Source organism: Leucoraja erinacea, chromosome 25, assembly GCF_028641065.1.
Source record: "Leucoraja erinacea ecotype New England chromosome 25, Leri_hhj_1, whole genome shotgun sequence".
In the NCBI taxonomy this organism is placed as follows: domain Eukaryota; kingdom Metazoa; phylum Chordata; class Chondrichthyes; order Rajiformes; family Rajidae; genus Leucoraja; species Leucoraja erinaceus.
The window spans coordinates 22,470,913-22,496,190 of NC_073401.1; the positions used below are offsets into that span (position 1 = coordinate 22,470,913).

General features: G+C 42.5%; 1 protein-coding gene and 1 pseudogene across 1 annotated transcript; both read left to right on the plus strand.

Moving 5' to 3' along the window:
* The first annotated feature begins 1,771 nt into the window (after window positions 1-1,771).
* Window positions 1,772-6,562, plus strand: LOC129709072 (immunoglobulin lambda-1 light chain-like; annotated as a pseudogene).
* Window positions 6,563-18,997: 12,435 nt separating this feature from the next.
* Window positions 18,998-22,307, plus strand: LOC129709075 (immunoglobulin lambda-1 light chain-like). Its single transcript, XM_055655175.1, has 3 exons — window positions 18,998-19,127; window positions 19,251-19,595; window positions 21,727-22,307. Exons 1-3 carry the CDS (start codon window positions 19,079-19,081, stop codon window positions 22,047-22,049), a joined length of 717 nt encoding a protein of 238 aa, XP_055511150.1. The 5' UTR covers window positions 18,998-19,078; the 3' UTR covers window positions 22,050-22,307.
* Window positions 22,308-25,278: the final 2,971 nt, after the last annotated feature.

Below are 25,278 nucleotides of genomic sequence, written 5' to 3' on the forward strand. Positions count from 1 at the left end.
AGTATGCACTGGTAAGCTTCTTGAATCACTGACGTATTCTGGCGATAGGACCCAAATCCTGCAATTAGAAAGGGATTTCCAAGAAATGAGCCCCCAACAATCGCAAAGCATAGCAATGTATTTCGCACTCAACATCGCCTGTGACTTGTCTAGCAAGAGAGGTGCTCCTATGCACACCCTTTGCTCTTATCCTGATTCGGCACGGAGGTGTTGTCCGTGAGTCCTAGGCATAATTGTAATGTATTTTACGTATTGCCAAGAGAGTCGTGGCAATATATTATTACTTGGGAGAGGATGAATATTTGGAATGAGAAAAGTATCAAAGAGCGGATTACTTTCTTCTGGATGAACTTGATTGTTGTTTTACCTGCATGAGGAATTGTCCAATGTATCCAGTTTATGTAAAGCGTTAATGTGGAGAGATCAGAGGATAACTGAGCAAAGGCAACTACACTGCGTACTGAAACATGGTCTGATGTCATCATTTCAACTAAAATGTTGTTAATGCCAGTTAAATGCTGCATAATCATGCCACGGTATCACAGGAATGATTCCGCTGTTCCAACAGAGATAGCATTTCCGAAGTACCGAAGAGTAGAACAATTTGGGAAACAATGTTTGGGACATTGATGCCTTTGCTTGACCTGTGTGCATGTCATCGATTTGCGGACGTTAATGAGATGCGAGTATTAACTGTCCAGACACATCAGCAGTACAGCCCGGTCTCCTTTGATTAATTACCAGCGAAATCGTTAGTCCAAATATCAACATTTTGAAAATGTAGACTGTTTTTTGACTGTATTTTCTTGTTCATCGCCGTTAGCACTGATTCGCCCAGTGTTACTACCCTGCAGGGATAATACACAAAGCGATAGGAGCGCTGCCGCGACAACTAGCGCGATTAGGTTGCGATATAAAATCTGCTTACATTAGACCAAGTATAAGGCAACGCTGGTTGCATGTAAATATCATTTCATATGTCAGATGAAGTTGGACAGAAATTATATCATAGCATTGCAAGCACGTGCAGACATCGAGGTCTTTCATATATAAAACTCGCCAGCAGCTACTAACATGTCGATTAAACATGTTTCTCAGTTTCTTTTCTCAATTAAGTCAATTGCCCGTGCTAAGCCAGTGAACATGTGTGCTGCTAGCAAGCATGCTTTCCAGAATTACAGCGGTGTTGACGGGGCATTGACACCCAAATCTGCAAATTCGTAACTAATTTTGAAGACAATTGCTTCTTCACATTGCGCTTTGAAAGATTTCCTACACACCATCTTCATCAGAATATTTACCAGTTTCAAATAAAATGTGTGTGTGCAACTAAAAGGGTGAAGATACATGTCGCGTACAGTAGTGCGAGACCATGAGATCGGATTCTTCAGCCCCTGTTGGAATGCATCCCTTCATTGTTCAAGAGTGAATGAGCAGTCGCCAGGAATTATGATGAGGTTATTCGATTAATTTATTTGAAGTCGCATGCCGTGCAACTGCACAGCAAAAGGTTCAGAGTAAATGAAAAGGGATAATTCAACACCTCCTTACAAACTAAACAAAGTCTCTTATGTGATTCAGTCTATATTAAATCGTCCCGAGGTACAAATGTACCGAGATAAATTGTACCGAGATATTCGACACCAAGTCTTTATTTACTTTGGAAATAATTTGACCCAGGAAAAATCTGGCAACTTCTGATTGGCGCAACACGCATTCTGATTTGACTGTTGAAGGATAGATAAGGAACTCGAGGTGACGCCTTGTCACACGCTTCGTAAGCGACCAGGAGAGAAACACTGAGGAGCCACTTCACCTGGCGTTCTCCGCTCAATTCATTACAATGTCTTGCTGGATCTCTCTAGTCTATGCGTTAGTGTTTTCCGCAGCTTGTGAGTATTTACTTCAACCGACATGATATTTAATCTCGAGTACGATTAAACCTTTCTATCCGTGATAATTCTACTGTTATTAGTTAATATTCTACTTTTATCTGGTTTGTTTTCCAGATATAAATGCGCAATTTGCACTAAATCAGCCGTCTTCAAAATCCACATCTCTGGGACAGAACGTGGAAATTGCCTGTACCCTGTCTGGCGGCAGTTTAGGTACTACCACCGTTTATTGGTACCAGCAGATTCCCGGAGCGGTTCCGCGGTTTCTGTTCTACTATTGGTCGGGCAGCAGCATTACTAGAGGCTAGGGAGTTTCTGAACGTTTCTCCGGATCAGTGTCAGGCAACACTGCAACATTGACAATATCGAACGTGCAGTCTAGGGACGCTGATGACTACTACTGTGCTGTGTGGAAAGATGCTGTAATCTTCGGCAAAGGAACGAGGCTGGGTATTGGCAGTAAGTACAATACCTTCTATCTTTGCGTAGACACAAAAAGCTGGAGTAACGCAGCGAGACAGGGAGCATCTCTGGAGAGAAGGAAAGGGTTTTAGGAAGGAACGGCAGATGTTGGTTTAAACCGAAGATAAGCACAACAAGCTGAACAGGCAGCATCTCTGCAGGAAATGTAAAGGCTCTGCAGTTCCTTCCTGCATATTTTGTCTTTGGGTTAATGATATAGCAGTGAAAAGTAATTGGTTTTCTGTCGCTAATCGATGGTTCAAAGGAAAAGCTTTTAACGCTAATATGTTCAGCGTTCGACTAAAGTCGAGATTCCTTTGGCAAATTATTAGACGTAGCTCTATCAAAGGGCCCAGATGTTAGAACGGCTGTTTGTATTTTTTACACTAAATGACTTTAAATAAAAGCTGATTTTTTTTTTTAATTCCCCGCCACGTTGCGTCTTTTTTGGCAAATTAGTTGAGAACAGCAATGAAAGGACGAAATGGCTGTCCGGTTGTGTTATTATTCTTAATTACTTTGCGGACAACGAGCTAATAATTAAGAATTAGACCGAGAGTAAGGGAACGGGAAATAACTTTGGGGGGATAGTATTCGCTATTCAACCTCGGAAATCTGAGATCAATCATGACTTCAAAGAGAAGAGACTGGTCGAGAAAAAACAAACATATACGTTTCAGCATTAATGTAAATCATATCAACGACTATTTAAAATGCGAGAAAACGGTAAATTTAACGTGGCTGCAAATCTAGTCTGTTCATTGATGGCGAAAACGGCAAAATATTCTTGTCGCTAAAATCCAACCATTAGGAATATTTCGGTATCTGGTCTTAACAAATGAACAGATGAATTAAGGGAAGGTATTTAAACAAAACTAAAGTTTTAAGCGCGTTTAGTGGAACTTTGGCAGCAATGAAAACCCGCAACTGGCTGTCGGGTAAAACGCAGTTTTTTTTTATTGTAGCTGGAGCCAACGAAAATAATACTCTGGAGATCAATTCAAAACACTGCCGAAATAATATATTTTACGCTGCTGCGCATATTCTGTCCCATTGCCATAAATAGTAGTTATTGTTTGGAGATCTCACTTGGAACGAATGAATCCATGTTATACCAACTGTATTTTTAACAAAGATAATGTTTTAACCGAAGCAGTTCTGCCAGCCCTACTAATCTGTGACTTTATTTTAAATAGATCCTCTGCCCCCCGCGGTGTCCGTGCTTGGACCTTCAGCGCAAGAATTGACGGGAAAGGGAACGGCCACCCTGGTGTGTTTGGTGAACGGGTTTAATCCGGGTGCTGTGGAAATTGACTGGACCGTGGACGGCAGTGCGAGGAGTGATGGCGTTGAGACCAGCCGGGTCCAACAGGAGGCGGACAACACGTTCAGTGCGAGCAGTTACCTGACTCTGCCAGCCACAGTGTGGAACGCACACGATCTTTACTCCTGTGTGGTTAAACACGAGTCGCAGGCAAGCCCGCTGCAGGCAAACATCGCCAGGTCCAGCTGTCTGTAAAACCTCTAGATTCCAACAAATCAAACTGACAAATATTGTTGCTCCGTCTTTCATTTGTCAAAAATTGATATAAAAATATTCTCTATTATCGACTAGCATTTGCGGTAACATTGTCCTTTGTCTCGCTGTTTGTAAACGTCATTCAATTGAAGCAACTCGTTGTGAATTGAAACTCCAATGTTATTCAATCTGTTAAATGCATTCCCAAATATTCATTAAAAGACAGTGGTCTAAAGATTACATTCAGGTTTGTTTTGTTTACCCACGTGACTAACATACAAATACAGCTCGCGACTAAAATCAATAATTCAATCTTAAGAGCGATACATGTGTTGGATTTTTATTTCTGATCAGAGAAAATCAAATGTATTTAATCAACCTTCATCATTTTACCTTATGGAAGAACCGATGATAAATGTGGCCGAACGTTATGTTATAAACTGGTGTGATGATAAATTGGTTCATAGAGCCGCGCGCGCGCACACGCACACACACGAACAAAATGGGGCGCTCATGTAGAAACGTATTCGAGGGCAGACAGTAATCGTTATATGTGACCTTGCTAATACTATTCACTTAGCAATTCCAACCTATTTCATCTGTGAATTAACTGGGTGGGGCTGGTGGTGAGTGAGATTAATATGGAAACATAGAAACATAGAAAATAGATGCAGGAGTAGGCTATTCGGCCCTTTGAGCATGCACCGCCATTCAATATGGTCATGGCTGATCATCCAACTCAGTATCCCGTAAGGCCTTCTCTCCGTACCCCCTGATCCCTTTAGCCACAAGGGCCACATCTAACTCCCTCTTAAATATAGTCAATGAACTGGCCTCATTGTCTGGCAGAATATGGTCTTTCTGCCTTTATATAGGGCGCTAGCACACATGGAGTATCACATATAGTTTTACTTTCCTCGCCTAATAGAAGTACTGAAGTTCTTGGTTGGTTCCTGCTGAGCTGATTAGCGGGATAAGTGTACGCTGCGCGGAACGACTGAGAAGCGTAGCCTACCTTCTCATCCACTCCCTACACAGTGGGGGCAATTTTACAGAGGTCAATTAACCTAGAAACCCGCAATCTTTGGGATGTGGGAGGCAAACCACGGCACCACATGGGAAACGTGTAAACTCCTCACAGACAGCATCCGAGCTCAGGATCGAACCCTGGTCTCTGGCGCTGTCGAGGCAGCTGCTCTACCAGGTGCGCCACTGTGCCGCCCCACAATATATAATATATCAGCCACTGTAATATCTAAATCTCGTAGTGGTCTTGGCAGGAAAGGTGCAGACGTAATTTCTCCTGATTGATGAGTGCAAACTATAATTTGCAGTATCCACAAAGCGCAGAACATAGTACAGCACAGCACACGAACAAGCCTTTCCGCACTCCATGCCTCTGCCGACATGATGCCAAAACCAAATCTTATCTGCGGGCACGTGATCTGGATCCAGAAATCTTACAAATGCCACTGTTGCTTGTGTCGCCACCACCACCCTCGCCAACGCCTTCACAGTCCTCACCAACCTCTGTATATAAAATGTCCATGCGTCTCTCTCCTTAAAGCTATGTCACCTAGTCCTTGATATTTCCACTCTGAGGGGAAATGGTAATCATTCTCTGCCCTATCTATGACTCATAATTGTATATAATTCTAGCAGGTCTCCCCTGATAGTCAACGGTTACAGGGAAAACAACCCAATTCTGTCCAACCTGTGCTCGTAGTTCAGGTATCATGCTGGTAAACATCCGCTGAGCCCTTTACAAGGCCTATAATTTCCATCTAGTATCAGGGCGACCAGAAATGATGGCAGTACCCGAAATGCAGCCTAGCAAAAGTCCTATAAAAGTTAGCATCATGACTCGCCTGCCCTTATCCTGAATGCCCTGCCCAATGAAGGAAAACATACAATATGCATTCTCACCACTCTATATAGTAGTGTTGCCACTGAAGGAGATATAGACTTGGTTCCCAAAATTCCTCTGTACTTCAATACTGTTGTTATTAATCGAAAGTAGATACAAAATGCTGGAGTATGTCAGCGGGTCAGGCAGCGTCTCGTATATTTCTCCTCATAATCGACCCCTCCCCCAGCAGTTCAATGCTCTGGTTAATCTGCATCTATCATTTCATCTCTCATTTTTATACCTATCCCGCTGTTTACTTTGACAGCCTTCCTCACTGTCAGCAACCCAAACAATCTAACTGTCATCTGTAAACGTATTAACTACTAGAGAAGGTGCAGAGACCTTTGTCATGGCTCCTGCAATCTCGTCTGTTGTGTCTCTCAATAATCTGTCCATTCATGCACACTGCCCCTCAAGACACCCAACACCTACTTCTTAATCACACAGTGCCTTTGCATATGAATATTCGCCACATTGATCTCACTCTCCTCCTTGTCTTCTCCTTGATTAAAAGACGTACAACGACTATATGTTGGTTCACTCTCCCGCACGCGCACACACGCACACACTCACACGAATACAATAGCGCGCTCATGCACAAACCCATCCGAGAGTGACCACTAACCGTTGCATAAGATCCTTCTAATCACTTGGGAATCCGATCAATTTCATCCTGGAGTGAAATGGGTGGGGCTGGTATTGAGTGAGAGTAATGGGAGGCAACCGGGGAGCCCGGAGAAACCCATATTATCACGTGGGGAATGTGCAAACTCCCAGCCTTGGTCAGGATCGAACCCTGGTCTCTAGAGTTGTGAGGAAGCAGATCCACTCCACACAGGTGCGCCGCTGTGGCACCCTACAATATATAGTATATATGCCTCTGTAAAATTCTTAGTGGTATTCGCAGAACATTTGCAGACGGTATTTGACCTGATTAGTGTGTGCAAGACTGAAGTTTGCAGTCTTCATAAAACGTAGAACGTAGAACAATACAGCAAACGAACAAGCCCTTCGGCCCACAATTTCTCTGCAGACATGAAACCAAAACCAAACCTTATTTGCATGCACATGATCCGTATCCCTGCATTCTTATATATACTCACCAGCACCTCTCACATTAAAGCTATGCCATCTCGTCCTTGATTTTTCCATTTTGGGGAGAAAGTGTTTTGACTCAATCCAATCTATGACTCTCATAATTCTGTATACTTTTGGGAGGTCCCATCTCATCCTCGGGCGTTGCAGGGAAATCAATCCAATTATGTCTCACCTCATCTTGTGGTTATTCTGGTTAAACTACATCTGCCATTTTGTCGCCCATTTCTGCACCTGGTCTCTAACCTGCTGCATTCCCCCTAATTGAGCATCATTCTGCTAAACATCCTCTGCATCCTTTGTAAAGCCTCCACATCCATCTAGTACTGGACCGCTCAGAAATGTAGACAGTAGCCACACTGAAGCATAACAAAAGTCCAAAAAAGTAGCATAATGACTCTATGGCCGTTATCCTCAATGTCCCGACCAATTAAGGCAAGCATGCCATCTACCTTCTTAGCACGATATCTAGTTGTATTGCCCATTTCAGAGAATTACGGACTTGGTTCCTACGCTCGCTCTGTGCACCAATACTGTTGTAATTCATTCTATATTTTCCCCCTTACAGTCGACCTCCTAAAGTGTCGCACCTCACACTTATTCTGGTTAAACTACATCTGCCATTTTGTCGCCCACTTCTGTACCTGGTCTCTTTCCTGCTGCATACGTTGACAGCCCGCAGTCCGCAACCCAAGCAATAGAAACATAGAAACATAGAAATTAGGTGCAGGAGTAGGCCATTCGGCCCTTCGAGCCTGCACCGCCATTCAATATGATCATGGCTGATCATCCAACTCAGTATCCCGTATCTGCCTTCTCTCCATACCCCCTGATCCCCTTAGCCACAAGGGCCACATCTAACTCCCTCTTAAATATAGCCAATGAACTGGCCTCAACTACCTTCTGTGGCAGAGAGTTCCAGAGATTCACCACTCTCTGTGTGAAAAAAAGTTCTTCTCATCTAGGTTTTAAAGGATTTCCCCCTTATCCTTAAGCTGTGACCCCTTGGTCAATCTTGGTGTAATCTGCAAATTTACTAACCAACCCATCTACATTTACAACCATGTAATTCATATATATCACACGCAACTGAGGAAGGTGCACAGGTGGCTGCAGAACTGCATAGGTTGTCGATCTCCTGTCTGGAAAGTGTCCTTCCACCACAACACTAACTTCTATCCGTAAAATAGTTCCAAATCCACACGTCCAAGTCACTGTTAATCCCGTGCAATTTAATCTTCTGGATCAGCCTACCATAGGGGACTTTATCAAATGCCTTATAAAATCCACGTGCACGATGTCCACTGCCGGGTTATTGATTACCTTGGTCACCTCCTCAAAACCTTCGATCAAGTTAGTAAGGCACCAGCTGCCGCGGATAAAGCCATGCCAATTAATATGTCTAAGTAAACCATTCTCTTCCAAATCCCAATCTGAAGAATCCTCTCCGTAGTTTATCATTCACTGATTAGTGGCGCACTGGCCCATAAATTCCCGGATTCTCTCTACTTCCTCGGTTAAACAAAGGATCAACACTAATTACTCTCCAGTCCTCAGACCTGGCCTGTTGCTGAAGGTGCAAGGATCTTCGTCGAGGCTCCTGCAATATTCCCTTTTGTCTCTCGAATAACTCGTTGATGTATCCACCTCAACGATTACCTTTCTTCACGACCACCAATACCCCCTCCTTCTTAGTCTCACAGTGCCCTTACATCCATGAAACTACCAGAGCAAAGAATATAGTAAAGAGAGGTTACAATATTACAGTTGCAGATAAAGTGCAAATAGATAATGCAAGGTCAATGAAGTAGGTTTGGAGCCAACAGCGAGGGAGAAACGTCCCTGACTCTGGTGGTACATGTTTACAAGCTTTTGTGTCTTCTGTCCGATGGAAGAGCGGAGACCAGAGGGATAATGGTCTATGATCATGTTGGCCGCTTTCTGAAGCAGCGTAAAATGTCGTAAAATGACAGTCTCTGAAATGTAGACGGAGTCTATTGGGAGAGGTTGCTTTTGTGATAGACGAGGGTACATTAGCAACTCTCTGTAGCATTTAGAATTAACAATAATGTAATTGTTTACAGAGCTATCAACAGAATCTAGACGGCATATATCGACCATGGAGTGAAAGCACGCAGTAGAAACTGGTTTGAATTGATTTTCTGCCTAATGACTAATTGTGGCGACCAGTTGAGTTCCTCCTGCAATTTGGGTTTTTTATCGCTCCACCTGAGAAGCATCTCCTTTAATGTGTCCATATGTCTACAGGCAGGTCAGCCTGGGAGGGAAGGTATTGCATTTGTAGTTAGAGGTGCTCGGAATGGCGAACAGTGGCAGAGATGGGGCAGCATGCAAGCAATCACGACTGTACCTCGCGACACTGAATTTCCGAACCTAATTAAACTTTTCAACATTATCATTGTGGCGCCTCACATATTCGCGTACACATCCACCTACATTTTTACTGTGATGCATATCCCGGCTGCACATGGCCTTTATTTATCAATTACTTTCGGTCGGATGGCACAAAGTAATCACAAATCAGGAGGACGCACGACAAATATTCGCCTCACTCGTCTGGGTTAAAACCTCAGTAGTTCTGTCAATGTTCAATTTAATATTGTATGTGTAAATATTCTGGCAAATACAGTAATAAATTGAATTGGCAGATGGTCGATTAGAATGTAATTAGAAGCTACTTGGCAAAAGATGCTTATGTAGTAAGAATGATTGATAAGTTTGTTGATGGCACGAAAATTCGTGGCATTGTCAATATTGAGATTGCAGTCAGTTTGCAGATTGATGTTGATCACCTGGTCAAATGTGTAAGATAATGCCAAGTAGAATGTAATCCTGATAATTATGTTCTGTTGTACATTGCGGCATTATATAAGTGTAAGTCACAAATCATGCAGGGTAGGTTCCAGCATTGAGCAGCAACATTCGTTAATCTGCAAGTCTAAAGTTCCATGGAAATGACAGGGCAGGTATAACATGCTAAAGAAGGCTTATGAAGTACTTTCATTGTCCAGTGTATCCGATATCAGAAAACAGAGGACTACATCCACATTTCTAAAATATTGGTTATGTCACAACTAGAATACTCGGTGCCGTTCTGATCAGCACTGCATCGAACGCACAGGAATATTCTGGAGAGATTGCACAGAATCTTCATCTTGATGTTGCCTGTGATGGAATGTTTCAGCTGTAAGGTAAGCCGCGATATGCCGGTGCCGTTTTGTTAGGTGCATCTGAGGCTGTTTTGCAAACATGATTGGGATATTAAAAAAATATGAGGGACACATATAGCGCAGACAATAAGGCACTTATATTCATAGCAGAAGTGCGCAAGCCTGAAGGGCACAGGTCTAAGATGAACATTGAGAAACTAGCGATGATCTGAGGAAGAGGTGCCTCATCCAAAGAGCGGTTGCCATCTGAAATGCACTGCGCAAGAAGATGGTGGACGAAGATACTCTCAAAATGTTGAGGAAGCTTCTGGACGAACATCTGAATTGACAATCTATGATAGATTACAGACCTAATTTTAGTGAATAGCATTAATGTGGAAAGACAGTAGATGGGCAGATTATTAATTTCGATGATTAACAGTTGATAGACATGGTGAGCCGCCGGGATTTCAGTATTTCTGTGCTATGGGAATCTACAACTTCCTATCTTTCTGACCTCTAATATCATCAACGTCTGAGTACGTTTGGTGAGTTACTACCCTACTGTGAAAGAAAAGGTTACCAGCACCCAATGCTTCCTCTCTAATCATATACCACTCTTACATGTCAGCGTACCACCTTTTCTTCCTTTCTGCCGGGAGTAAATCCAAGAACGGCATTTATGGTGGGTTTAGGGATGTACCGTCACCAAAACGTGTGCAGCAACTCGAGAAGGTGCTAATCACGACGGTGTAAATCATGATGGTTACGCTAACAGTGTGCCTTACCAGAAAAAATAAACCACGTGCAAACTACATTTGACAATCACGATGCGTCGGGCAGGTCATCGATCCATCTTTCTGTCTTCATTTTCCTTTGAAATGGACAGATTAACGATTAAGGATTATGCATCACATCCGAGATTTGACGTATTCGGGATCTCAGCGCCGTGTCTTTAACCGAAATTGCACGAATACAAAAATCAATATGGGCTGATTGCTTCTTCTTAGGTTGGCCTAGTAATACTACCCCATATGGGCTCCTCACACCTAGTATCTGCAACAGTAAAAAGACCCTGATGGGAGTTATGTACGGGCTTCCAAACAGTAGCCAGATTGTAGCGTACAAATTACACCAGAAGATGCAAAGGTCATGTGGATTTCAATATGCAGGTAGACTGAGAAATTTAAGGTTGGTACTGGATCCCAGGAGAAGGAATTTGTAGAGTGCCTCCAAAATAGTTTCTTAGAGCAGCTTATGTCGAGCCTACTAGAGAAAAGCAATTATTTATGTGGCATTGTGTAATGAACTGTTTTTGACTAGGGACCTTAAGTTTAAAATATCCCCAGGAGGTGGTGACCATAATATGATGAAATTGAACCTGCAGTTTGAGAGGGAGAAGACGAAACTAGATGTGTCGGTATTACTGTTAGATAAAGGTAACTACAGAGACATGAGGGAGAAGCTGGCTAAAGTTGAATGGAAAAGGATCCAAGCAGGAACGACGGAGGAGCTGCAATAGGAGGAGTTTCCATTAATAATTCGTACGATGCATGATATTTCATTCCAAAGAGGAAGAGAGTTTCTAAGGAGAGAGGGACTGACACAAAGTTACTTAAAAAGCAATATGGAAAGAAAAAATGAAATATAAAGTTGCTAGCCACTAATGTAAAAGAGGTGAGCAAAAGTGTATTTATAAGAGAGAGGGAAGAGTAGACATTGGACCACGGGAGAATGACGCTGGAGAAGGGATAATGTGGAATAAATGAATGTCAGATTAATTTAATAGGTTTTTTCATCGAACCTCACAGAGGCTTCAAGAGAGTTGGGGACAGAAACTAGTGGAGTTGATATTACTAAGTAGGTGCTTGGGTCTGAAGTTGAATAAATCACCTGGACCAGATGTGCTGCACCCCAGTGTTCTGAAGAGACGGTTTTAGATATTGTGGTCGTGTTTGTGGGGATCTTTCACTGGGGTCAGAAGTGGGCACAGTGGACCAGTAAATTGCAAATGTTACTCTGCATCTCAAGATGGGAGCATAGCAAAAGAGGGGAACCTATAGACCACTTAGCTTCACTTCAGTGATTGGTAAGATTTTAAAGTCCATTAAAAATGGTGAGGTAACTGAGTACTTATGGAGGAGCTAAATACTATTAAGATCACCAAGGAGGTGGTATTAGGGAAATTAATGAGACTGAAGGAGGATAAATCCCCTGGGCCTGATGGATTACATCCAAGGGTCTTGAGGGAGATAGCGGTGGGGATTGTGGATGCATTGGTGATGATTTTCCAAAACTCCCTGGAGGCAGGAACGGTCCCAGTGGATTGGAAAATGGCCAATGTAACACCTATATTTAAAAAAGGAAGTAAACAGAAGGCGGGTAACTATAGACCGGTTAGTCTAACATCGGTGGTGGGTAAAATGTTAGAGACAATTATTAAAGAAACACTAACGGGGAACTTGGATAAACATGACTTCATCGGACAGAACCAGCATGGTTTTGTGAAGGGGAAGTCCTGTTTAACGAATCTGCTCGAATTCTTTGAGGAAGTAACAACCCGGGTGGATAAAGGGGAACCGGTGGATGTGGTATACTTGGACTTCCAAAAGGCTTTTGACAAGGTGCCACATAAGAGACTATTGCTAAAAATAAAAAATTATGGGATTGGGGGTAATATATTAGCATGGGTAGAGGATTGGCTAACAAATAGGAAGCAGAGAGTGGGGATAAATGGTTCATACTCGGGATGGCAACCGGTAACTAGCGGGGTTCCGCAAGGGTCGGTGCTGGGACCCCAGTTGTTCACAATTTATATAAATGATTTGGAGGAGGGAACCAAGTGTAATATATCAAAATTTGCGGACGATACAAAAATGGGAGGAAAAGTAGGGGATGAGGAGGATAGGAAGAGTCTGCAAAAGGATATAGATAAGCTAGGTGAGTGGGCAACAACTTGGCAGATGAAATTTAATACTAATAAATGTGAAGTCATTCACTTTGGGGAAAAAAATGCTAGGGCAAGTTATTTTCTAATGAGGAGGAGCTGCGTTGTAATGCAACGCAAAGGGATCTAGGGGTATTAGTACATGAATCACTGAAAGTTAGTATGCAGGTGCAGCAAGCAATCAGGAAGGCTAATGGAGTTTTGGCCTTTATTGCTAGGGGGATTGAGTATAAAAACACGGAGGTCTTGCTGCAGCTGTACACAGTATTAGTGAGACCACATTTGGAATACTGTGTACAGTTCTGGGGTCCATACTTAAGAAAGGATGTACTAGCCCTGGAGACAGTGCAGCGAAGGTTTACAAGATTAATTCCTGCAATGAGGGGATTGACATATGAGGAAAGGTTAAGTAGGCTGGAACTCTACTCTTTGGAGTTTAGAAGAATGAGAGGCGATCTCATTGAAACATATAAGATCGTGAGGGGCCTTGATCGGGTGGATGCCCCGAGGATGTTCCCAATGATCGGGGAAACTAGAACTAGGGGACACAGTTGCAGAATAAGGGGGGGCTCTTTTAAAACTGAGATGAGGAAGAACTTCTTCACCCAGAGGGTGGTTAATTTATGGAATTCACTGCCCCAGGGAGCAGTGGAAGCAGAAACTTTAAATATATTTAAGACTAAAATAGATGGTTTTTTAGCTGCCAAGGGGATAAGGGGCTACGGGGAGAGGGCAGGGATATGGACCTAGGTATGGTTAGTATAGTAAGACCTGAGTGATCTCCTGGACAAGTGTCGATCGCCTAGATTGGGGTCGGAGAGGAATTTCCCGGATTTTTTTCCCGAATTGGACCTGGGTTTTTATCCGGTTTTTTGCCTCCCCCAGGAGATCACGAGGTTCTTGGGGTGGAGAGGGGTGATAGCGGTATAAAGGGGAGGGTAGTGTCTTGTGTTCTGTGTCTTGTGTCTACTGTTTGTGGGTAAGTGTGTCTGTTTAGTGTTCAGCCATGAGCGAATGGCGGTGCGGGCTCGATGGACCTGGTGGTCTGCTCTCGCACCTACTTTCTATGTTTCTATGTTTCTATGTTACTTAGAAGCACATGATAAAATTTGGCAGAAGTCAGCGTGGTTTTGTGAATGGGAAATATTGCTTGTTGGAATTCTTTGAGGAAGTAAATAGCAGGATGAACACTGGATGTTGTTGACATGGGTTTTCAGAAGACATTTGATAAGCTGCTGCATATGAGGCTGCTAAAGAAGATGAGAGCCCGCTGTATTAGAGGGAAGATAATATCACAGATAATATAATCCGTGTACATTATATAGTTGTATGGCAGAGTGGGAATAAAGGGGGGTGGGGGGGGGGGGGGGGGGGGGGGGGGGGGGGGGGGGGAGGGGGGGGTCCTCATTGAAACCTGCTGAATAGTGAAAGTCCTCGATGGATTGGATGTGGAGAACATGCGTACACATGTGGGAGAGTCTAGGACCAGAGGACACAGCCTCAGAATAAAAGGACAGACCTTTGGAGATGAGAAGAAGGTTTTTTTTAGTTAAAGGCTAGTGAATCTATAATATCCTTACACAGACAGATGTGGAGGCCGAATTAGGTATTGTAAGGTAGGAATTGTCCGATTATTTAGTATTAAGGATGTCAAAGGTTATGAGCAGAAGGCAGGAGATTGAGTGAAAGATAGATCAGCCTTGAATGAATGGCATATGAGGCTCGATGGACCGAATGGCACCAATTCTACGCCTATGCATTGTGGACTTTGTGTACAGTTTGCCCCCAACTCAGCTATTTGGAAGCAACATTTTCATTACTGAAAAGATTCCACACAGATGTCATTGTTTGTGGCACAGTGATCCCGTTATTCATGAGTTACAGCTTTTATGCACTGCCCTTCTACTCCGATATAAAACTATAAAGCCGTATTTAAATCCCTATTCCTATTTATTTTACCGTTTTTTAATTGTTTTAATACTTCATTAAGTTGTCAACGATACAAGTTATAGAAATCTGTATTCCCACTGGCTACGAATATTCTTTGAGCCTAATCTCCCTCATTCTCGGAATAACTCAGTCTGAAGAAGAATCCTGACCCGAAACAATGCCTATCTATGTCCTCCCAAGATGCTGTCTAACCCACGGAACAACTGCAGAGCTGTTTCACTGAAGATTCCAGCATGAAGAATTGAATGCAAAGCCGTAGATGTTGTTTATATGGATTTCAGGAAAACATTTTCTAGGGTTTGGCGTGGTAGGCTGCTCTGGACTGTTAGCTCGTAAGAGACCTGAAGAGCACTAGCCGACTGGATAGAGAATTGGCTTCATGGAAGGGAGCAGACGGTGCTGGTGGAAGATTGTTTTTCTGGCTGCAGGGTTATGACCAGCGGTGTGCCTCGTCGATCACGACTGGGCCCATTGTTGCTTTTGGTTTACATAAATGATTTGGATGAGAATGTAGAAAGCACGATTGGTAAATTTGCAGATTACAAGAAAGTGGCTGGTATAGTAGATGGCAAAGATAGTTATCAACAATTATAGCATAAACCTGATCAGTTGGATAAATAGGCTGAGGAATGGTTAATGGATTTAATGCCAATAATTGCGACGTTGTGCATTTTGCGAAGTCAAACCAGGGCAGGGTCTTCACAGTGAATAGCTGGTCCTGTGGAGGGAGGGGTTGTTTAGAGGTTGGGATGTTATGTTACAGTTGTAAAATATGTCACTGAGACTGCTGTTGGACTATTAAACTTAGTGTTTGTCACAGTGATGTTTGAGAGAAGGGTGTTATTAATCTGGAAAGAGTGCGGAGAAGATTTATTAGGATGTTGCCATGACATGAAGCCCTGAACGACTGGGAGACGTTGGCAGGCTCGGATTTGGAGTGTAGGAGGATGATGAGTCGTGTTATCGAGGTGTTCAAGATCATGAGGGGAATAGAAAAGGTAAATGCACAGAGTCTTTTACCCAGAGTTGGGGAATCAAGAAACGGAGGATTTAAGTTTAAGGTGAGAGGAGAATGATTCAATGGGAACCTGGGGCGAAACGTTTTGACACAGAGGATGGTGAGATATAGACTGAACAGCCAGAGTAAGTCGTTGAGACAGGCACAACATTTAAAAGACGCTTCGACAGGTATATAGCCAGTAAAAGTTTAGCGGGACATGGGCCAAACTCGGGCAAGTGCGATTAGTGTAGTCAGGTCATCTTGATCGACATGGGCAAGTTGGCCGGAGGAACCTTTTCCTTGCTGTTGGACTCTTATGGTATTATGAAGCTATTAGTTTAGTTTAGTTTAGTTTAGTTTAGAGATACAGCGTGGAAACAGGCACTTCGACCCACCGAGTCCGCATCGACCAGCGATCCCATCACATCACCACTACCCTACACACAAGGGACAATTTACACTCATACCAAGCCAATTAACCTACAACCCTGGAAATCGAAGATCTCGGTGAGAAACCACGCTGTCACGGGGAGAACGGACAAATTCCGTGCAAACAGCACCCGTAGTCGGTATCGAACCCTGATCACCGGCGCTGCATCGCTGTGAGGCAGCAAATCTACCACTGCGCTACCCTGCAGCTATCTGTAGCTCATTGTGCATCTACTCCACTTTCACCTTCCTTGAAAGTCTCAACCCTCTCTCTTCAACACTTTATTTCAAAATGTATTTTTTGAGTTTCTCCACTTGTTGCTAGTCTCTCTTTGTGGCATCACTCTCTCACACTCTGTCCTTCATAATGTTAGCACGTAGAGTTACATTATAGCTACAGCAGAAATACTATGCTGCAAAGCTGTAGCTAGACTCGTACGACAGCTGTACTTTTCCGTCCTCCGCTTCTGTTTCCAAAACAAATAGATTATGTTTACGTCTTCCAAAGCCTGTGTCTTCCTGCAACTTTCAGAAAGCGCATTGTTCCAGAAACGCATTACAACTGAAATATATGTGCTCCATGCATCTTGTTATGTTTTATGACAGTTGGCAATCCAATTCCCCTCCTGGGATAAATAAATGCTATCGTGTCGTATCGTACCGTATCGCCCTTGGGAAATATGCCAAGCAAAACTAATCACTTCATCCACCAATACATCCAATTTTCGTCACCATTGCTTGTAAGGTGAGTACTTGCGACACATATCCAATTACTCCTCAGAATGTGCCCATGTGCGTCCTTCTGGGATCACAATAATATTCTGTCGATAGAACCCTCACCATATTATTGGAAAGGGATTACCAAGACAGGCCCAGCAATCGGAACCCGAAGAAGGGTCTCGATCCAAAACGTCACCATTCCTTCTCTCCAGGGATGCAGCCTGTCCCGCGGAGTTACTCCAGCTTTTTTGTGTCTATCTCCAGCAATCGGAAAGCTGGTCAAAACATTTCCCAATTCAACGTGGTCTGTGACTTGTATCGCAACAGTGTAGCTCCTATGCCCACTCTTTATTTTCATCCTGGTTGGCATGGGAGTGTTGGCCGCGGATTCTAGTGAAGTAATTGCAGTACATTTTGTATGTGGTAAAGATAGACACAAAAAGCTAGAGTAACTGCGGGTCAAAAAGCAAATACTATCGTCGCGATACATTACTCATTGGAGTGAGTAAACACAGGTGCAGAGAATGGGGTGTCAATCAATCGGATTATATTGCTCTGGTTGAAGTTTATCCACGTGATTGCTGTTGGAGCTGCACTCATCTGGGCAAGCTGGGAAAATTCCCCAATTCGTCCAGTTTATGGTGGGAAACCCTTCGTGTAAGGAAATGAGAGTGGCATGCACATTGGTAATTGGCAAAACAGGAGTGTGATACTAGCGCCTTGAAACGTATTCTTATGTCATAATTTCAAGTAATATTTTGTTAACATCCATTTAAGTATGCGTAACCATCCCAAGTTATTACAGGAATATTTTCCATGCTGCAACAGCGAAAGCATTTCAGAAGTACTGAGGAGTCGAAGAGCTTCGGAAGCAAGTCTGTTGATTCTCGTGCTGTTAATCCCATGGCAAGGGTAATCCATGACATTCACTGAACATTATCGTTATAATTAGAGCCACTGGTTTGCTTTTTAAAATCTAGTATGATGCAACGCTGGTTCCATGTAAATATAATTTCCCACGTCGAATTAAGGTTGTTGGAATTAAAGACAAGGCAATCTAGAACCGCCGACACATTTGACTTTTTTTTAACATATACAACTCGCCATAAGCCCTGTGGTCGATTAAACATATTTGTCATGTTTCCATCTCATTAAGTCAATTTTACGAACAAAGTGAGCGGACGTTTCAAATGTGGGTGCTGCAAGAAATCATGCTTTCCAAATTTACTGCAAAAGCATTACATTAAATTTGACCGTGATTTCCAATAAATATACAGTAAGACTTACAAATTTGCCAATTTTACAAATTCAAAATTAATTTGCAATCAGTTATTTATTCGCCTTGTGCTTTTAGAAAATTTCGATACACCATCGTCACCAAAATGCTCACCAGTTTCAAAAATCAATATGCAACTAAGGAACGTGTCGCGCACAGTGCGAACACACCGTGAGATCAGGACTCAGACACTCTCCACATGGAATGTATCTCTTTATTTTTTATGAGTGAATGAATAGTCGGCGGATATTATCATGGGTTTATTCGATAAGTACATTTTGTTTTAATTTACGCATTGTGCAACCGCACCGAAAAGGGTTCAAAATAAATGAAAAAATATATTGAAAATAGACACACAAATCTGAAGGAACTCAGCGGGACAGGCACCACTCTGGATTCAACGAATGGGTGACGTTTCGGGCATCATGAATGTCCCATTTCAAACAAAATGAAATCTCTTATGCGCTTGAAAATATATTAAATCGTACAGGAGCAGACAATTAGAATTCGGATATTGACCTAGCTAAAGGTTTGGGAATAATTTGACACAAGAAGAATCTGGCAACTTCTGATTGGCGCAACGTGAGTAGTGATTGGAATGTTTTGCATACGAACACCCAGTGACGCCTCGTCACACGGTTCATAAGAGACCCGGAGAGTAACGTGTGTACCACTTCACCAGGCGCCCCCCACTCAGATATTTACAATGTCTTGCTGGGTCCGTGTAGTCTATGCATTAGCGTTTTCCGCAGTTTGTGAGTATTCTACTGACACCGACATGATGTTTAATTTCGAGCACAATTATAACTTTATTTTACTGACGCATGTTGTTTCGCGAATGTAAATGAATAGTTCACCTTTTCTAATTCTTCTTCCAGGTATAAACGCGGAGGTTACACTAAATCAACCGCCTTCACGGTCCACGTCTCCGGGGCAGAACGAGCAAATACCCTGTACCATGTCTGGCGACAGTTTAGGTAGTACCAATGTTTACTGGTACCAACAGATTTTTGGAAAAGCGCCGCGGCATCTGCTCTACTTTTGGTCGGGCAGCAGCATTTACAGAGCTTCGGGAGTTCCTGAACGTTTCTCCGGATCAGTGTCAGGCAACACTGCAACATTGACAATATCGAACGTGCAGTCGGAGGACGCTGCTGACTACTACTGTACCGTGTGGAAAGATGCTGTAATCTTCGGCAAAGGAACGAGGCTGGGTATTGGCAGTAAGTAAAATATCTTCACTATTTGGGTGCTTGATACTACAGTGAAAGGCAATTAGTTTAGTGTCGCTTAATTAATGGTGCAAATAAAAGTATTTTAAAGCCTATCTTTTCTAAATACACGGCTAAAATCAAGTATTTTTTGGCAACTTGATTGAAGTAACGATATGGGATGGGCAAATGCCTTTTCGGCTGTACATTTTTCATTCTTAATTACTTTTCAAACGATGAACTAACAATTGTCAACCAGGGTAGGAAATAGGCCGGCGGTAAAGAAGCTTGTCTTCCTTCTTGTGATGGCACGAATTATTCTATTAGAAGACGCACCTTCAATAATAGCACTGACTTTGGGTTGATGCCCCATCGCGAACTCTGGAATATCCGAGAGCTGCGCATCATTCGACACTCGTGGGTTTTTCCTAAAATTATGAACATGTATAGATAAAGAAAGTGCATTTCTCAGAATTATTGGTTCAAACCCAATAACCTGTCAGACACCTGGAATCTCGCTTTGAATTGTTTTTATATGGATTGGTAAACTTGTATTAGGCATGAGGAAAAGATTGGAACAATTCATAAGATTGTATTTAATTTTCCCTGACGTGGGTTTCGGTATCGAGAGTAGAAGTGCAAATGTATAAGATAATAATAATGTAAATTCCTGCCGGCTGTGCATTAGTCGCCTTGCGCCATTTTTCTGTTACTCTTCCCGCTAGAGGAGCAGTGCAGCAGTGTTTCCGGTATATGGAATCTGACCGTAGTTAGAGGATTTTTTTTCTTTGGCGCCCAATGAAATAGAAACAACGTGAAAACAAACAAATTAGTCAGTCAATTAGAACAGGCTTCTTCAGATGTTCAAATAATTTAGCCATATCCCGAGAAGACTATTATCACATTTATCCTGCATTTATTTTACATTTTTTAAACTGTTTAAACGCTAGTTTGAATTGTTTAATGTGTATTTAATTAGCCACTGAAGGGAGTTGGGGCATTCCAATGCTCTTCTATTGGAATTAAAATTTAACCCGAATCGCCTTCTGAAGCAAAGTTGCGCCAGAAACAAACAAAAACGCAGAACCAAAGCGAACGTCCTGACATCGTCAATTATTAGTTTAAATAGTCCTCCCTCCACCACCATTTGGAAAATTTTAGAGGACCAAGAAACCAAGAAGAACACTTTAGTTTATGCTTTCAAATGCGTGCTTAATTATTCCTCCTATAGATTCTCATTGTTATTGAAATACTGAGGTCAATCATTTTCAGTTAAATATGATGTTGAATTCCTTGCGTCATTATACATTCCGGGATCAATGTGTTTTATGTTGTGAAATGTAATCGTGGATTGTCATCCTGTCGTGGTGGAGAAGCTTGTGTGGTCCTGAGAGCGATGCCGTCTGGAGCTATGCTCCTGATAGGGTCGCCCGTGGCGGTAAGGTCGAGGGGGAGGTCTTTGACAAAGAGCAATTCAACCAAGTCCTCAACGGTGGAACAGGCAGAGGATGATGGCTGACCTTAGTGGAGCGTCACAACGGCTGTGAAGGCGGATGAAGGCTGCATCCATGCCACTGGATTCTGACCCAGACTTGTCAAGGACCATGTGGTGGCTGCCTGTGCGTTAAATAAACGTCTTCCCACGCACCGGCGTCCTCTATGAGAGGACATTCATATTCGTTTGGAGTGGCCGACATACTTTCTGTGTGGGCATTCTGGAATCACTAGGATAGCGAATATTTTAACTTGAAAAATAACTTTAAAAATTTGAATTTACATTGTACCTTAAATTTCTGAACCATCTCAGATAAAATCAGTTTTATTCCAGGGGATGTCTTAGCGCGTTTTGTTTTTGTTGGCGCCGCTGAGTGAAGTGAGCAAGATTCATTGTCCTATTTGGGAAGTCTGAGCTAAATTATAACTTCAAAAAACATTATAGCTTTCGAGAAAGGCATATGAACTTCAAGGTTAATGTGGAACAGTTCAAGAATAATAATAATGTGGAATATTTCTAAAACAATTTAGAATGCGATAAATAGTATGTTTGACATTGTTGCAAAATTAGATTTATGCGTCGTGCCAATATGATCATTTCTCTACTTACGCGACTATTAATAATACTGCAAAACCTTGTTTCAAACAGACCCACGCGCCCCCACAGTGTCCGTTCTCCGACCGTCAGCGGAGGAAATCACGGGAAAGAACACGGCCACCCTGGTGTGTTTGGTGAGTGGGTTTAATCCGGGCGCTGTGAACATTGACTGGACCGTGGACGGCAGGGCGAGAAGTGACGGCGTTGAGACCAGCCGAATCCAACAGGAGAAGGACAACACGTTCAGTGCGAGCAGTTACCTGACTCTGCCAGCCACAGTCTGGAACTCACACGAGCTTTACTCTTGTGTGGTTAAACACGAGACTCAGGCTAACCCGCTGACGACAAACATCGCCAAGTCCACCTGCATGTAAAATGCCTACATTCCACCTAATCCAGTCGAGGAAATATCTTTTGATCCCTCTTTCATTTATTAAAAATGATTCGAGGAATATTCATTGTTGTCAACTAGCCTTTGCGTTTAAAATTGTCGTATGTCTTACCATTAGTAAATGTCATTCAATCAAAGCAATCCTATTATTAATTGATAGTCAAATGTTATTGGAATTCTAATTAAATGCATCTTCAAATATTGATCAAAACTCAGTGGTTTTTGCATCGTAGATTTTTGCTTTAACAAAAAAAAAATCTATCGAATACAATCCAACCTTAATCTCTCTTTGTCTCTGTCTCTCTCTATTATCTGATTAGTGGATGAGGTGTGCGATATATCGGTCCTATTTTCAAAGGCGTTGAGAAAATAAAGGAGCTGATATCACAATAATATCTAAAATTCTCTGTAGTTCGGCGGAATAGATGCCGAGTTATTTCTGCTGATTCGTTGGACCAGTGGTGAAGTTTGTAATCTTTATTGAACATAGAACGTGGAACAGCACAAGAACTGACCGTTCAGCCTCCAACATCTGTGCCAACCGCGATGCCAATACCTAAACCTATCGGTCTGCATATAATTAATATCCCCAAATTCCTTCGTATCCATGTGCCTATCCAAAATTCTGAATATTCTCCTTCCACCACAACCTATCTATCACACCACAACGGTATTTTGTCCATAGGTCAGCTGTGAATCCAAAGGCCCTAATCACTCAGAATCCAATGCATGGTGATTTTCTAGATCAATTTGCCATGAGGGACTTCATCAAATGGCTTACAAAATCCATGTAGACAACATCCACCGCCCTACCTTCATCGATCACCTTCCTCGTCTCGTCAAAAACATGATCAAATTAGTAAAATAGGAGTCATTTATAAAGTCATTCCAATTAATGCCCCTAATTAACCCATTCTCGTTCAAAATGGAGTAAATCCTATCTGGGAGAATCCTCAACAATAGCTTCTCTACCACAGACGAGAGGATCGCCGGCCTATATATTTTTTCTAGATTCTCTCTACCTCCCTTCTCAAATAAAGGAACACAATTATCTACTTTCCAGCGCTAATCACATCGCGTGTGGCTAGAGAACATCAAGGATCTCCGTCAATGCTTCTGCTATCTGCCCGTCTCAATAATCTGGGACATCCTGGGGATTTATCTGATGTAATGCTTTTCAAGAGCCCCAACACTTCCCCCATCTTAATCCCAAATTTTCATGGCATAATAGCATTCTCCACACTGAGCTCACAATCCACCATGTCCTTGTCCTTTACCTCTGTAATCCAACGCAACAAAAAGGTCTGAAAAAGGGTCTCGACCCGAAACACCACCCATCCCTTCTCTCCAGAGATGCTGTCTGTCCCGCTGCGAGTCCAGCTATTTATGGCAATCTTCGGTTTAAACCAGCATCTGCAGTTTCTTCCTGTGCAACAAAGAGCTTTATCACTTACCCATTTGGCCATTCTAATCGCCCACGTGAGTTCTTTCCCCATTGTTTTATGTTCATCAAAAGCTGACTTCATCTTCAAGTAATGGGTTGGGTAATCAGAACTAAAAAGGAAAGCATTCTTCGCTGAGTGCAATTACAAAGTTTTGGATTCTTTACTGCAGGTGATCGCCAATACCTATATATATTCCGGATAGTAATATAGATATAATAATACAATAATATAATATATTATTATACCTATGGCACTATGTACATGTTATATTTCCGGTTTCGGCATATCCTGCACCTAAAAAAGCAGCCTCCAAATCTCATTTTTTCACATTATAAAGGGTGCATTTAAATTAATTAAAGTCCATACAGATTAATTTTCATAGATTCAGACTTTAGATCTTACCTTTCAGTTTGAGTTGATTCACAAAGTTCCACAACTTTGTGTTGCAGCACCTCAGAAGGGACTTTGCTTTCAAGACTTTCTTCCACTTCTATCCACTTAGCTGCACATTTTTCAGACTTCTTAATGCTTTTCTCACTAAATTCAATTACCCTGCTGCAAGTTTCCCGAACAAAGAACCTTCATCGGAATCTCCAGTAAAACAGGCATCAGTGAAGCCCTCTCAGCTATGTTGTGTGCTAGCCTGAAACAAAGCGCGTGATTGGCCAACTGGCAGACAACTCAATGTTAAACATCCTTTGATTGGACTAAAAATACCCGATATTTTCCAGTTTTTCTCTAATTTAATAAAAATGTGCAAGTCTTGTTCATGACGAGTTTCAGGGGTGATTTATATAATTTTTTTAAACAATATATGAACATTTCATGTAGTTCTGTGACTTGGGTCACGAAACACTGGAATAAAGCTCCTCGGCCCACAGCCTATTAGCCACAAGGGCCACATCTTAAATATAGCCAAATGAACTGGCGCCAACTACCTTCTGTGGCAGAGAATTCCAGAGATTCACCACTCTCTGTGTGAAAAATGTTTTTCTCATCTCGGTCCTAAAGGATTTCCCCTTTATCCTTAAACTGTGATCCCTTGTCCTGGACTTCCCCGACATCGGGAACAATCTTCCTGCGTCTAGCCTGTCCAACCCCTTAACAACGTTGTATCTTCTACCGAAGATAACCACAAACGCACGACAGGGAGCATCTATAGAGAAGGAATTGGTGACCTTTCGGGTCGAGACCCTTCTTCAGACTGAGAGTCAAGGGAGAGGGGGACATAGAGATAAGGAAGGGTTAGGTGTGAAACGAGAGATCAGAGGGGACGTGAATAAAGGAAAACGTAGACTAGATCATTGTTAGCTGAGGGGAAGGCGGCAACGAGGCACACAAAGTTATTTTAATCAGGACAAGGGGGACTAGTCGGTGAGCTAGGATGGGGGAGGGGATGGAGAGAGAGAGAAAGCAAGGGTTACTTGAAGTTAGAAAAGTCAATACTTTATGTTTCAACGTGCTCCATCATTCTATCACACATACCATATCACCCAATCCCTGACTACACCCAGTCCTTCATCCACATTCACACTGCATTAGACAACCTTGAATCTACTACCTCACCCTTACACCTCTTGCACAAGCACGTTCAAGAGATGCAGAAACACTGGACAGAACACATACGTATCACCTGATGTGCCAGGAATCTCAGTGTGAGAGCAGAGCGTTGGAGAAAGGATGAATCCCCTTCACTGCTTTCACCTGACAAGACTAACACTTGAGTTCAAGTTCAAGTGAGTTTATTGTTACGTGTCCCTGATAGGA